General features: G+C 34.7%; 1 protein-coding gene across 2 annotated transcripts; it reads left to right on the forward strand.

Annotated features, from left to right (window-relative positions):
- Window positions 1-6406: 6406 nt before the first annotated feature.
- Window positions 6407-12540, forward strand: sypl2b (synaptophysin-like 2b). Of its 2 annotated transcripts, none has more exons than XM_052563359.1 (6): window positions 6407-6499; window positions 6763-6837; window positions 7475-7593; window positions 7680-7881; window positions 11171-11362; window positions 11787-12540. In XM_052563359.1, the coding sequence occupies exons 2-6, from the start codon at window positions 6766-6768 to the stop codon at window positions 11895-11897; spliced, it is 696 nt and encodes a 231-aa protein (XP_052419319.1). In that variant the 5' UTR covers window positions 6407-6499; window positions 6763-6765; the 3' UTR covers window positions 11898-12540. The 2 variants fall into 2 exon arrangements, with proteins under 2 accessions (XP_052419319.1, XP_052419318.1); XM_052563358.1 differs by lacking the exon at window positions 6407-6499 and adding an exon at window positions 6530-6620.
- The last annotated feature ends 236 nt before the right edge of the window (window positions 12541-12776 follow it).

Here is a 12776-nt window from a genome sequence, read left to right on the forward strand (position 1 = left end):
AAATATCAATATTACGGCTATACACTCATAATGTCAGTGACCCAATTTTCATTTAAACCTATTTAATATGAAAGAGTGTACAGGTAAAGATATTGCAAGATATGCTGCTATGCATTTCCAAATTATTCGAGTATTTTTTATTGCCCATGCACTTCTCAAATAATGTGACCAAAGCCATGCATGATCTTCCTCATTAAAATGGTTGCACAAGCAGTTTCCAAGTCCAATAACAAGCTTACTGCATACTTTAGCTGCAAACATGCACTAGGCCTACTTATTTTTAAACCAGCAAAATAATTTAATGTGTCAAATGCATGACTCATATTGTCAATACATTATGAGTGAGATCACAGTAGACAATTTAGTGTAGTCTTCCACTGAGCATCATGGAAGAAAGAAGCTGTTCATGCACTTCACAGCCTACAAAATCGTGCATTAGGTCTCTGTGACTCATATCATAACAGATGAATATAGTGCATCTTCCCCCAGATTCTAACCATTTTATCATTGTATTAGACCAACAAGATTTTTAACTGAAGACACAATGTAAAATACAATAAAGTTAAGGGTCAGCTGCTTAGTTGTGATCAGTTTTAACCCTGTCCTTTTAAACTGTTTAGCAGTTTAGATTTCAGCATTCAATGTTTTAAAGTTAAATAACATTTCACATACATTCTTACAATGTATTTATGTACTGAATCATGGAATATTATATTACATTGTTACATATTTTGTGATTGTATATGAGATTATGGAAGGTTCTGGCATGGAAAAGCCTATCCCATGATCACATACCATGTGACACAGAAAAAAAGGCTTATTGTGATTCCAATCAGTTCTCAGTAATTTCTGCAGTCTCAGATCTGCACTGCTGGCCGAGAGCCACGTGCTCCCTATTCATATTATCCTGTCTCTTCTATTAGTGGATTCAATTTTGCTATTCACTAAAGAAGTGAAGTATGTACATCATTGCTTTTGCAAGGAAGATTATAATTCTAAATGTCAGCCCAATGTTTTTTTTAACTTTGCAGTGCATAATAAAATTCTGCATGGGTGGAAAAACCTGCCACACAAGTAAAGATCGTGTGACCTGAATTCCTCAGTAGTGACTGCCTAGGCACCTTCTATCCATCGAGAGCTAGTCAACTTTTTAAAGTTAAAATGACAGACTGTTCTTTTTCAACAACAGTTGTGAATTTTAGGCCATCCTTTGTATGCTAATAATGTTCATTCAGCATTGCTTTACATAACATAAGAAACAGTGGAAAGTTCACCTAAAAAAGGAAAATTCTGTAATAACTGACTCACTCTCCTAAACTGTATAAGCTTATTTCTTCTGTTTAGCTAACTGAGACTTGTTACAGCACTTGCATATTATTGCTCTTTTGTTGATTTCGATTGCTTCAATTGTCTTGATTTGTAAGTCGATTTAGATAAAAGCGTCTGCAAAATGACTAAATGTAAATGTAAATGTTGAACACAAAACTTCTATAGTTTTTTGTAGAGTATTTTTCCATGCTACGGAAATCAGTGGCTACTGTCAACAGTTTAAGTAGACTACTATATGGTGACAGAATTATCATTTTTGGGTGAACTATCTCTTTAATGTATGGTGTCATTTTAAACCAAATTCACAAATTTTAGGATATAGCATTGCTTAAAAAATTGTTTCTTTATTCATTTTTTTAAACAAAAACGTGCATTTACAAGGAGAACGTATAACAGAAGTGGGGACGGCAAAATGCCTAAAGAAAAAAAGTTACTTATTTATAATATTGTTTAATGTAACAATACCAATTTGTTAAAAAGTCTGTTATAACAAAATATCGGCTATTCATTGCAAAAGCCAAATTTACACGTAAAAAGGAACATTAATGAGCTACATCTAGCTAAGAGCGTCCTCTTGTGGTCAAATTACAGTAAATCACGTTTAAGACTTATCTATATTATTTTTAGGATGACTAAAACTAATTTCCAGAAATTTCAATAAATGATATCTTCCAACATGTATGGAAAATACAATTTATAAGCGTGAAAATATTTCTTAAAGCTATATATATATATATATATATATATATATATATATATATATATATATATATATATGTGTGTGTGTGTGTGTGTGTGTGTGTGTGTGTGTGTGTGTGTGTGCGCGTGCGTGTGTGTGTGTGTGTGTGACGAGAAGATGTTATGTTACAGGAAAAGTTTTTTTTTTCTTTAGATAGCCCTCCGCTTGTCTGGGTGATGGGCTCACGTCACGAATCACGTGGTCAAAACCTATGGAAAGCCTTTTTGACATTTATTCTTTAAGCTGTACTAGTATCTTTTTCCAAGTTACTAGTACTTATTTTTTAGATACTAGTATCTTTTCCATTAAGTACTAGTACCTATTCATTAGGTACTAGTGCTTATTCTTTCGGTACTAGTGCTTATTCTTTAGGCACTAGTGTCTTTTGTAAAGTTACTAGTACTTAATCATTAGATACTAGTGCTTGATCATGAGATAATAGTACTTATTCATTATATACTAGTACTTATTTATTAGGTACTAGTATTTATTAATTAGATACTAGTACTTATTGATTAAATACTAGTACCTATTTATTAGATACTAGTATTTATTTATTAGGCACTAGTACTTATCCATTAGATACTAGTACTTAATTCAATAGTGACTAGTAACTTTTATATTGTTACTAGTAACAAATTTAATTTTTTTGCTATTGACTTCTATGGGGATCCGTCATTGAGATATCAGCTATTGAGTTTTGACTAGTATGTATTCCACCAGTGACTAGTACTTAATTTTTATGTACTAGTAGTTATTCATTAGGTACTAGTGTGTATTTTTTAGATACTAGTACTCATTCATTAGATACTAGTACTTATTAAATAGACACTAGTACTTATTCATTAGATACTAGTACTTATTATTAGATACTAGTTCTTATTAATTAGATACTAGTACTTATTAAATAGACACTAGTACTTATTCATTAGATACTAGTACTTATTATTAGATACTAGTTCTTATTAATTAGATACTAGTACTTATTTTTTAGATACTAGTACTTATTAATTAGGTACTAGTGCTTATTTATTAAAAACTAGTTCTCATTCATTAGATACTAGTACCTATTAAATAAATACTAGTACTTATTTAATAGATACTAGTACACATTTATTAGATACTAGTACTTATTCTAAATGTTACTAGTATGATTTTTTATTTTACTAGTAATTTTTTTTTGTTGAACTCTACTGTAGCCATTTGGACTAGTCATAACATAAGACGAGTGAAAAGGCAGATCTGACTAGTAAGATAAGAATAGTTACTAGTAGTGATTAAAAAAGGTACTAGTGTCTAAAGAATAAGAACTGGTACCTAATGAATAACTACTAGTATCTATTAAATAAGAACTAGTATCTAATGAATAAGTACCAGTATCTAAAACATAAGTACTAGTATCTAATGAATACTTACTAGTAATATTTAAATAGATACTAGATACAATTGCAATAATTACTAGTCAGAAATTAAAAGATGATATCAAAAACAGAATAACTCCGAGTCCCTGTTCGTTTGGAGGTTTGAAGAGCAGAGATAAAAGCATATATTGTCACAGTAATTGTTTATTTTCATCAAGTTTCATCAGTAAAACGTCTATCTGAATGTTATTCAGCTACATCTACAGCGAAAGCTGAGTTTCCTGGAACTTCATCAGTGAGTCTCACTTGTAGAGTTTCTGCGCGAGGGCGCACTCCGGCGACGAGTATGAATTAAAAATACATTCATTGAGTACTCATTATTGCTTGCAAAATCCTAATTTGAGTAAAAATAGCTAAAATAATTAAGATCTTTGAGGTAAAAAAATTGCAATTCCTTACGTTCTACTATAGAAGTGTGCATTTTTTTGCAGCTATATTTATATTTAGTCTTGTATAGGCTTCTCAGTTTTGTATATTATAGTGAAATAGTGTTATTACAAAAGTAATGTTCCTTATTTTGTTTAGTGTTTTTATTTAGAATTAATAACCATAACCATTATTAGTTTTATTGATATATATATATATATATATTTACTAAAAAAAAAAACATTGGGCAAAATCGTGCAGTCCTTGAAAAGGTTTGGATTTTGTCACGCTGTCTAGTCTCTGTTTCCCTGGGTGTCCACTAGTGGGCTCACTTCCCCTTTTTCACTTCACCGTAGGCACTAGAATTCCTCTAGTCTGGTCCTGTCTTCACAGTAATTGCACTCCACGAATCGTCACAGATTTTGGGTGCCCTGTACAGAATATTAATGTAAAAACATTCAGTGTCTGCAGCACCAGTGCTACAGTCATGCCCAAAAATATGGACAGCTTTGGTATATATGATGATAAAGAAGGCTGTGAAAATTAATCTGCATTGTTAATCCTTTTGATCTTTTATCAAAAAAATGGTGTGTCTTCTCTTCAGTTCACTCCTCTCATTTTCTGTAGGGTTCAGGTCAGAGGACTGGAAAAGGCTATAGCAGAAGCTTGGTTTTGTGCTCAGAGACCCATTATTGTGTTGTTTTTGAGGTTTATGTTTGATTGTGATCCAAACATGGTCATTATAAGATTTCTAACAGAGTCAGTCACTTTTTGGTTTTTTATCTGTTGGTATTTGATATAATCAAAGATGCCATGTATCTAAACAAGATGTCCAGGACCTCCAGCAGAAATATAGGCACACAACATCAAAAATAGAGCAGTATATTTCATTGTACATATGGTTTACTTTTTATCTCTGTGTTCACCAAACCCATCTTGAGTGTTTGCTGCTAAAAAGCTATTTTTTTAGTTTCATCTGACCATAGAAGCCAGTCCCATTTGAAGTTCCAGTCATGTCTGATAAATGAATATGCTTTAGTTTGTTTTTGGATGAGCTAGGATAATTTTTATTGTAACCATCCCAAACAACATGTGGTGATGTAGGTGCTGTTTGACAATTTTTTTAAAGGTTTTCTGAGCCCGAGACTCAACTATTTTCTGCAATAACAGCTGTGATCCCTGGAGAGTCTTTAGCCACTCAAACTGACCTCCTCACCATGCATTAGGATGATAAAGACACACATCCTCTTCCAGGCAGTTTTGTAACATTTTCTGTTGATTGGAAATTCTTAATTATTGCCCTGATGTTGGAAATGGGGATTTTCACTGCTCTAGCTCATTTGTTAGTCACATCTTGCAGTCACTTTCTAATTTGTGAAGCTCAATCATCTTTTGTTGCACATCAGAAATATATTATTTGGTTTTTCTCATTGTGATGGATGATTAAGGGCATTTGGGCTTTGTTTTCCCTCTTCTTTATATTTATGTGAAACAGGAAGCAATGGCTGGATAATTTCATGTTCATAATCACTCTGGAGTGCTCAAAATTGTGAATATGACTGGGAATATACTTTAGAGTTATTTTACTCATAAGAATTTCTAAGGGTGTTCTTAATTGTGGCCAATGTGTATTGTAGAAAAACATTTATATCATAATGATATTTCCCCCATTTTAAATTATTATTATCCAAAGAAAGGTTAGATTTTTGTGAATTTTTAAAATAAAAGATCAAAAAGATTAACAATGCAGATTAATTTTCACAGGCTTCTTTGATCATGTTTACCAAGGGTGTCCATGACTGTATGACTGTATATGAAAAAAAAATTAACATACACCTTGTGTATGATATTTATTGTTTTTACTGGAGGAAAAATAGGAAAATAACAGCTAATAAAATTGGTGTCGTATCTACATCCTGCCAGCAGAGGTCACTCAAAGACCATTAAACACATTAGGCTACTATATTTATGAAATTACAGTTAAAAAAACTGACAAAAATACGTTTTCAATGTGCTTGTGTAAAAAAATAATTGTTTCTTTTCTATTTGGTTTTCTAAAAAAAAGTACATCCATCTCCTTGTTTCTGATTCCTGATTAATCTCTCTCCTATATGTTGTTGGTTCATTAATATTCAACATACAATTACCATACTGGGCAGAAATGCAAATTTAAAAAGTACTAGTATCTATTAAGTTCAGGATATCTCTGGTCTAAAAAGTCACTAGTAACTAAAAAATAAGTACTAGTTCTATTTTTTGTTAACACGGGTAGTTTAATTAAATACTAGTCACTATTGGAATAAGTACTAGTATCTAATGATTAAGTACTAGTATCTAATGAATAAGTACTGGTAACTTTACAAAAGACTCTAGTACCTAGAGAATAAGCACTAGTACCTAAAGAATAAGCACTAGTAGTTAACGAATAAGCACTAGTACCTAATGAATAAGTACTAGTACTTAATGGAAAAGATACTAGTGTCTAAAAAATAAGTACCAGTAACATGAAAAAAAGATACTAGTACAGCTTTTAGAATAAATGTTAAAAAGGCTTTCCATACAAAACCATGTCTAAGCTGAAGCGGTGAGGAAAAAGGAAAGGAAATTTGGCAACTTATTTGTTTGGGGACTAGGCTTAGACAAGGTAATCTTTCTCAATCTTCCTTTTTCTTCAGTACAGCAAAAAACAATCTCAGCACTTCGTGGCGTACACACTGCAGTTCGCTTAAACTAAATGTAACTTTTTTTTAGATGTGATGAAACTGGTGAGAAAAGAGTTTTCGAGAAAATGCTGCTGCAAAATGTGCCGCGCTTCATAATGTTTCCGGATCTTTGATCATCGCACACTGTCCTCGACAGTTGTAACGGTTGTTTTATGGACAGCTACTGATGCTTTTTTATTTGCAGAGCATGATGAGCGGATTTCGGTTAGATCTCGGCCCTCTGAAAGAGCCCCTGGGATTTATACGTGTCCTGGAATGGGTACGTACTTTTCTGATTTTTTGTATCTCATGATCTTAAGCTTCTCTCTGTAGGTACTTTAAAAGCTTTTAGAAAAAGCATTATTCTCATAACTGAAATCACCAATTATGTACAATCCCTTTATCATTTTCCTTATTTAAGGTAACCCTTACGAAAATTAACCATTGTTTTACTACAGATAAAACCAAAAAACCATGGTTACTGTAGTTAAACCATGGTAACCACAAATTAACCATGGTTTTGCTATATTAACCATGGTATTTGTAGTAAATCTGTGGTTTTACAAATGGCAGTCAATACGCCAAAAAACCATGGGTTACTACAGTTTTACTATAATAAAACCATGGTTATTTTTCGTAAAGGAAGCACCAGTTATTAGCAAAATACAGATTTTAATATGTTTAATACCCACAATAAGGATTTCTCCTTTGAAAAAGATAACGTTACCATTAAAAAGAGGAAGCAGAAAGCAATGTAAGGATAGACTACTTGAAAATTATTTGCATTTCTTCATATGCTGGTCTTAGTTCTGCTTAATCATGTGCACGCTTTCTTTTTTCCGTTTTTATTATATTTATTCCTGTAAACATTAATTCATTCATTTAACCTCTTTGTATGCACTAACTGTCTTTTACAGATATTTGCTATTTTTGCTTTTGCCACAACTGGGGGTTATTCTGGCTCTACCAGTTTCAACATCCAGTGCGAGAACAGTCCCAGCAAAGAAATAAATGTATCCTTCAGCTATCCTTTTAGGTGAACAATAAGAACATATGAAACACATTGTTTTTAATAAATCAATTTTTCCAGAATGTTCTTTTTTATTATTCTTTGTTACAAAGGCTCAATACCCAGAGTTACAGTGTCCCAGACTGCGTCAACAGAACAGTGTCTAAAACCAAACATCTGACTGGAGATTATTCGTCTTCCGCTGAGTTCTTTGTAGCTATTGGAGTTCTGGCTTTCCTGTACAGCACAGCTACTCTTGTGTTGTATCTGGGCTACCAGCACATCTACCGTGAATCTCCTCGTGGCCCCAATATTGTGAGTGTTTATAGATTCAGGTTCACACTGTGTCTATTTTAAGAGTTCTGTGTGCATTCGTAAACCTCCACCATGTCTACGCATGCCTTTAAATTCACATCCCTTTTTATATTCAATGGCTGTCCTTGTATGGGAAGTGAATGCCAGCCACTGCATGTCTGATAGGTTAATTTATACACTTCCTGGTGGTCATTATATTAGCTTGTTCAATATTATACTGGATTTCAGTATCACTTGGCTGTATGAACTTTGTGAGCTGTTTCTGAACTGTGTGGGGGTGTGAAGAGTTCCACTTGTGTGTAAATGAAGAAACGGGTGGATTTTTTTGACAACAGCTGCAACTGTTATTTCAAACAAAGTGTCCTGAGGATAAAGCAAAGGCATTTGAGTGTTAAATATAAAACACTGGTGCATATATAATATTTATTAACATAAAACTTGTGGAATAATTAAGATTTTTTTTCAGCAGCCATTGCTTAAGACTTCAGTGTCACATGATTATTCTGAAATCAATCTAATGTAATGATTTGGTCCTCTAGAAACATTTCTTATTTTTATCAGTTGAAAACAAACACTGCCAATCAAACAGTTGTGGTATGTAAGATAAAAAAAGAAACTAGATGGTAAAGTTTGTGGTCAAAATGTAGGTTGGCTTGAAAAAGCCAAGCCAGAAAGTTTTGAGGTAGTTTTAAAAGCTTAAAGTTTGAGGGTTTTCAGTTTTAACTAATTTAAATTGGTTTTGAAGTTTTGAAGGCAATACAACCTATCAGAAAAATAAATAGATAAATAGACAGATAAAGACATTTTATACTAGCATGTCGCTAGCATGATTACCAAGTTACTATCTTGTCGTTAATGCGTTTCTAGCATGATGATCATGTCACTAGCATGTTGGTATCATGACTAACAAGTGACTAGCATGTCAGTAGCATGACTAGCAAATGACTAGCATGTTATTAGCATGACTACCAAGTGACTAGCTTGTAATTAGCATGATTGGCAAGTGACTAGCATGTTGTAAGCATGATTAGCAAGTGACTGACATGTTGTTACCATGACTAGCAAGAGACTAGCATGTTGCTAGCATGACATGACTAGTAAGTGACTAGAATGTTGTTAGCATGACTAGCAAGTGACTGACATGTTGTTAGCATAACTAGCAAGTGACTAGCGTGTTGCTAGCATGACATGACTAGCAAGTGACTAGCATGTTGTAAGCATGATTAGCAAGTGACTGACATGTTGTTAGCATGACTAGCAAGTGACTAGCATGTTGCTAGCATGACATGACTAGTAAGTGACTAGCATGTTGTTAGCATGACTAGCATGTTGTTAGCATGATTAGCAAAGTGACTAGCATGTTGTTAGCATGATTACCAAGTGTGATGGTAGTCTAAAACCAGCTAAAACCAATTGATTCAGTAAAAACCAGCCAAGACCAGCGTGACAGTGACCAAAACCACTTAAAAGCAACCAATCAGCTTAGGTTGGTTTAAGCTGTATTTTCAGTAGGGAGTTTTGTCTGAAGGTCTGACCAGAGTTTGGTGGTTCTAGCTTGAAAGCACTAGTCAAGTCAAGTCTGCTTTATTGTCAATTCTTCCACATGTACAGTACATACATACAGAGAATTGAAATTCACATCGAAAATGCACCTGTGATGCAGAGGGTTTTGCGAGTGAGACGGGTTCCGTAAATGTCCTGGAGGGAGGGGAGAGAGACACCAGTGATCTTCTCAGCTGCTCTCACTATGCGTTGCAGAGTCTTTCGGCTGGACGTGTTGCAGGCGCCATACCACACAGTGATGCAGCTCATCAGAACGCTCTTGATGGTCCCTCTCAGTGATGCGCGGGTCAGTGTATAAACAACCCACAACCGACCGACGTTTTCAAATAACCCGCCCGCAACTCTTGTCGCTTCCATCTCTTCCTGCAGACTGAGCTCGTGTGTCATCTTCGCGCCAGTTATTCAGCCAATAAAGTGTAGGCCTATGTATTTCAAAATTGGGTTTAATTGGCATCTTTATTTCAAACGACCGACTGACCGCGACCAGAATATTATTAAAATTATTTTTGGACGACTAGTAACCGCGGATTACCACAGGTGACTGCAGGCACCCGCTCATTTTGGATCAACACACGCATCACTGGTCCCTCTGTAGAAGATGTACGTGATGGGGGGCGGGGCTCTGGTTCTACTCAGTTTGCGGAGGAAGTAGAGATGCTGCTGTGATTTCTTGGCCAGTGCTGCAGTGGTCCTCTGAGATGTGCACACCCAGGAACTTGGTGCTGCTCACTCTCTCCACACTCTCTCCACAGTCTCCACAGTCAGAGGAACGTGCTGAGTGTGTGCTCTGCTGAAGTCAACAACAATCTCCTTCGTCTTCTCCACGTTCAAAGAGAGAGATTGTTGTCACTGCACCATCCGGCCAGGCGCCTCACCTCGCTCCTGTAGTTAGTCTTATCTTTGTTGCTAATGAGACCCACCACAGTCGTTTCATCCACAAACTTAATGAAGAAGTTGGAGTTGTGTGATTGTGTGCAGTCGTGGGTCAGCAGAGTGAAGGGGAGGGGGCTCAGCACACATCCTTGGGGCCCCAGTGTTCAGTGTGAAGGTGCTGGATGTGTTGTTGCCGACCCGTACTGCCTGGGGTCTTCCAGTCAGAGGAAGAGATACATTCTAGGAGGAGATACATTTTAAATTTAGTCTCAGAAGAAGTTTTTTTCAAGCCAACTTAATTTAAAGAAGATAATAATACTATTATTGACCAAGGGAGTGTTAAATTGAGAAAAAGTGACCATAAAGATAGAAATGATGTTACAAAAGATTTTTGTTTCAAATAAATGAAACTTAATATTCATAAAAAAAGTAAAAACAAAATCCTGAAAAATGTGATCACCATTTCCGCATTAAATATTCAACTGTTTTCAACACTGATAATAATCAGAAATGTTGAGCATTAAATCAGCATATTAGAATTATTTCTGAAAGATCACGTGACACTAAAGACTGCATTAAAATATATTCAAATATTTACATTTCAAATTAAAGTTAAAAATAAAACTGTTCTTTTAAATTGTATTAATTCATTTCATTAAAGGTTTTTTCCCCCTGTATTTTAATTATATAAATGCAGCCATGGTAAACGTAAGACTTCAAAAACATTAAGAATCCTAATTATTCCAAACATTACACTGGCATATTATAAAAATAATATATATATATATATTTTTTTTTTTTTTACAATATAATTAATTATTTATACTTCATAAACATGTATTACTTTCTTTAGGATCTACTGATAACTGGGATCTTCACTTTTCTCTGGCTGGTGTGCTCATCTGCATGGGGAAAAGGCCTCACAGATGTGAAACTGTCAACCAGTCCAAATACACTTGTGTCTCTAAATGACATGTGTAAGATAGAAGGAAACAAGTGCACTGCGGGGCACATCCCCTTGATGGGCCGCCTCAATTCTTCAGTGGTAAGAGGATTGTAATGTACATGATATGGTGACCAGACTGCCACTTTCTGGTGACACGTTCAGCTCAGGATTTCTAAATTGCGTAAAATAACCAGGTGTTCGTTGTTTGTGCTCCTACAATTGATTGTTGTATGACATCAAAGTACGGCGGGAGCCATTGGAGATAATGGAGCTGCCTGTTCTGCTCTAGCTCTCGCAGTACTTTGATCTCATATGATGATCAATCGGAGGAGCACATCCTGTGCTGAACGTGTTCCGGGAAGTGCCACATCTGGTCACCTTAGTATATAAATTCTAAACCTATATGTTATACATGGATAATTTATTAGAATTACTTATGCATTATTTATCCTGTTTTCCCACATATTTTTACTGCTAACTCTTGTTGGTATTTATGTAATGTGAATCAAATGAATCTTTGTAGATCTTTGGATTCCTCAACCTTATCCTGTGGGGAGGAAATTGCTGGTTTCTTTACAAGGAGACGCCATTACACAAGTCAGCCAATCAGCAAGCAGGAGCAGGACAGTCATAATTAAACAGCAGGTTACATCCACATTCATCACGCAAGTGTTGTTTCAGGATTAAAGTGGTGCTGCGTAGCACCCGGTCGACTGATATTATGAATCTACCTGACTTGACCTGTGTCACAAATCCACCAAAGGTCCTTGTCTATAGATTATCTCCATTATATTCAGATATGGTCCAATTTAGATGTGCATTTTACACACTAAAGCAAAGCTGTATACAAGAAAAGGTACAAGAGCACCTTAGCAAATAAACTGTTTGTATGAAGTAAATTGCATCATTAAAAAGTTACATTTCATCTCTTTACTGCTACGGTCATGTTTCTCATGGCATTTGAACTTGTTACATGAACAAAATGTACTGAATGTTTTTGACTCCTGTTTAATGAAGTATTATTTTTTTGCTGTTTGATGTTCCCTGTTGCTGTTGTATTTAGTTAGTTTTGGCTTTATAAAATATCTTGGCTAAATTTTCCACTGTGCTTCTTACGGTTGAAATGGCCTTGTATGAACTGTGTGCCTTATAACTTACTTAGCCTATATTTAAGAAATGTTTACATCATATCTGGCACGACTGATGATAAAAATGTATTGACTGCTTTTGTTTAACAATGCTGGAGGCCTTAAATAAATAATCATGATTTGTTTTTATTGTGCGTCATATTGTTTTATGTTCCACGTATTCGTCAAATTTCTAATTGGTAATGACCTTTGAAAATGAATTTCTAATTCTAATTTACTTAAATAGGCTACAAAGGCAAGGCACATTCCATAGCCAAAATGTAATCTCTTTATTATCTTAATGCTCACAGATTCAGCCTGCTGTTGCTGATGCTGGTTAATTGTGTGGATGTTTTTATTAAAACAGGATGTATTGTCTATTTTTT

Source organism: Carassius gibelio, chromosome B8, assembly GCF_023724105.1.
Source record: "Carassius gibelio isolate Cgi1373 ecotype wild population from Czech Republic chromosome B8, carGib1.2-hapl.c, whole genome shotgun sequence".
In the NCBI taxonomy this organism is placed as follows: Eukaryota; Metazoa; Chordata; class Actinopteri; order Cypriniformes; family Cyprinidae; genus Carassius; species Carassius gibelio.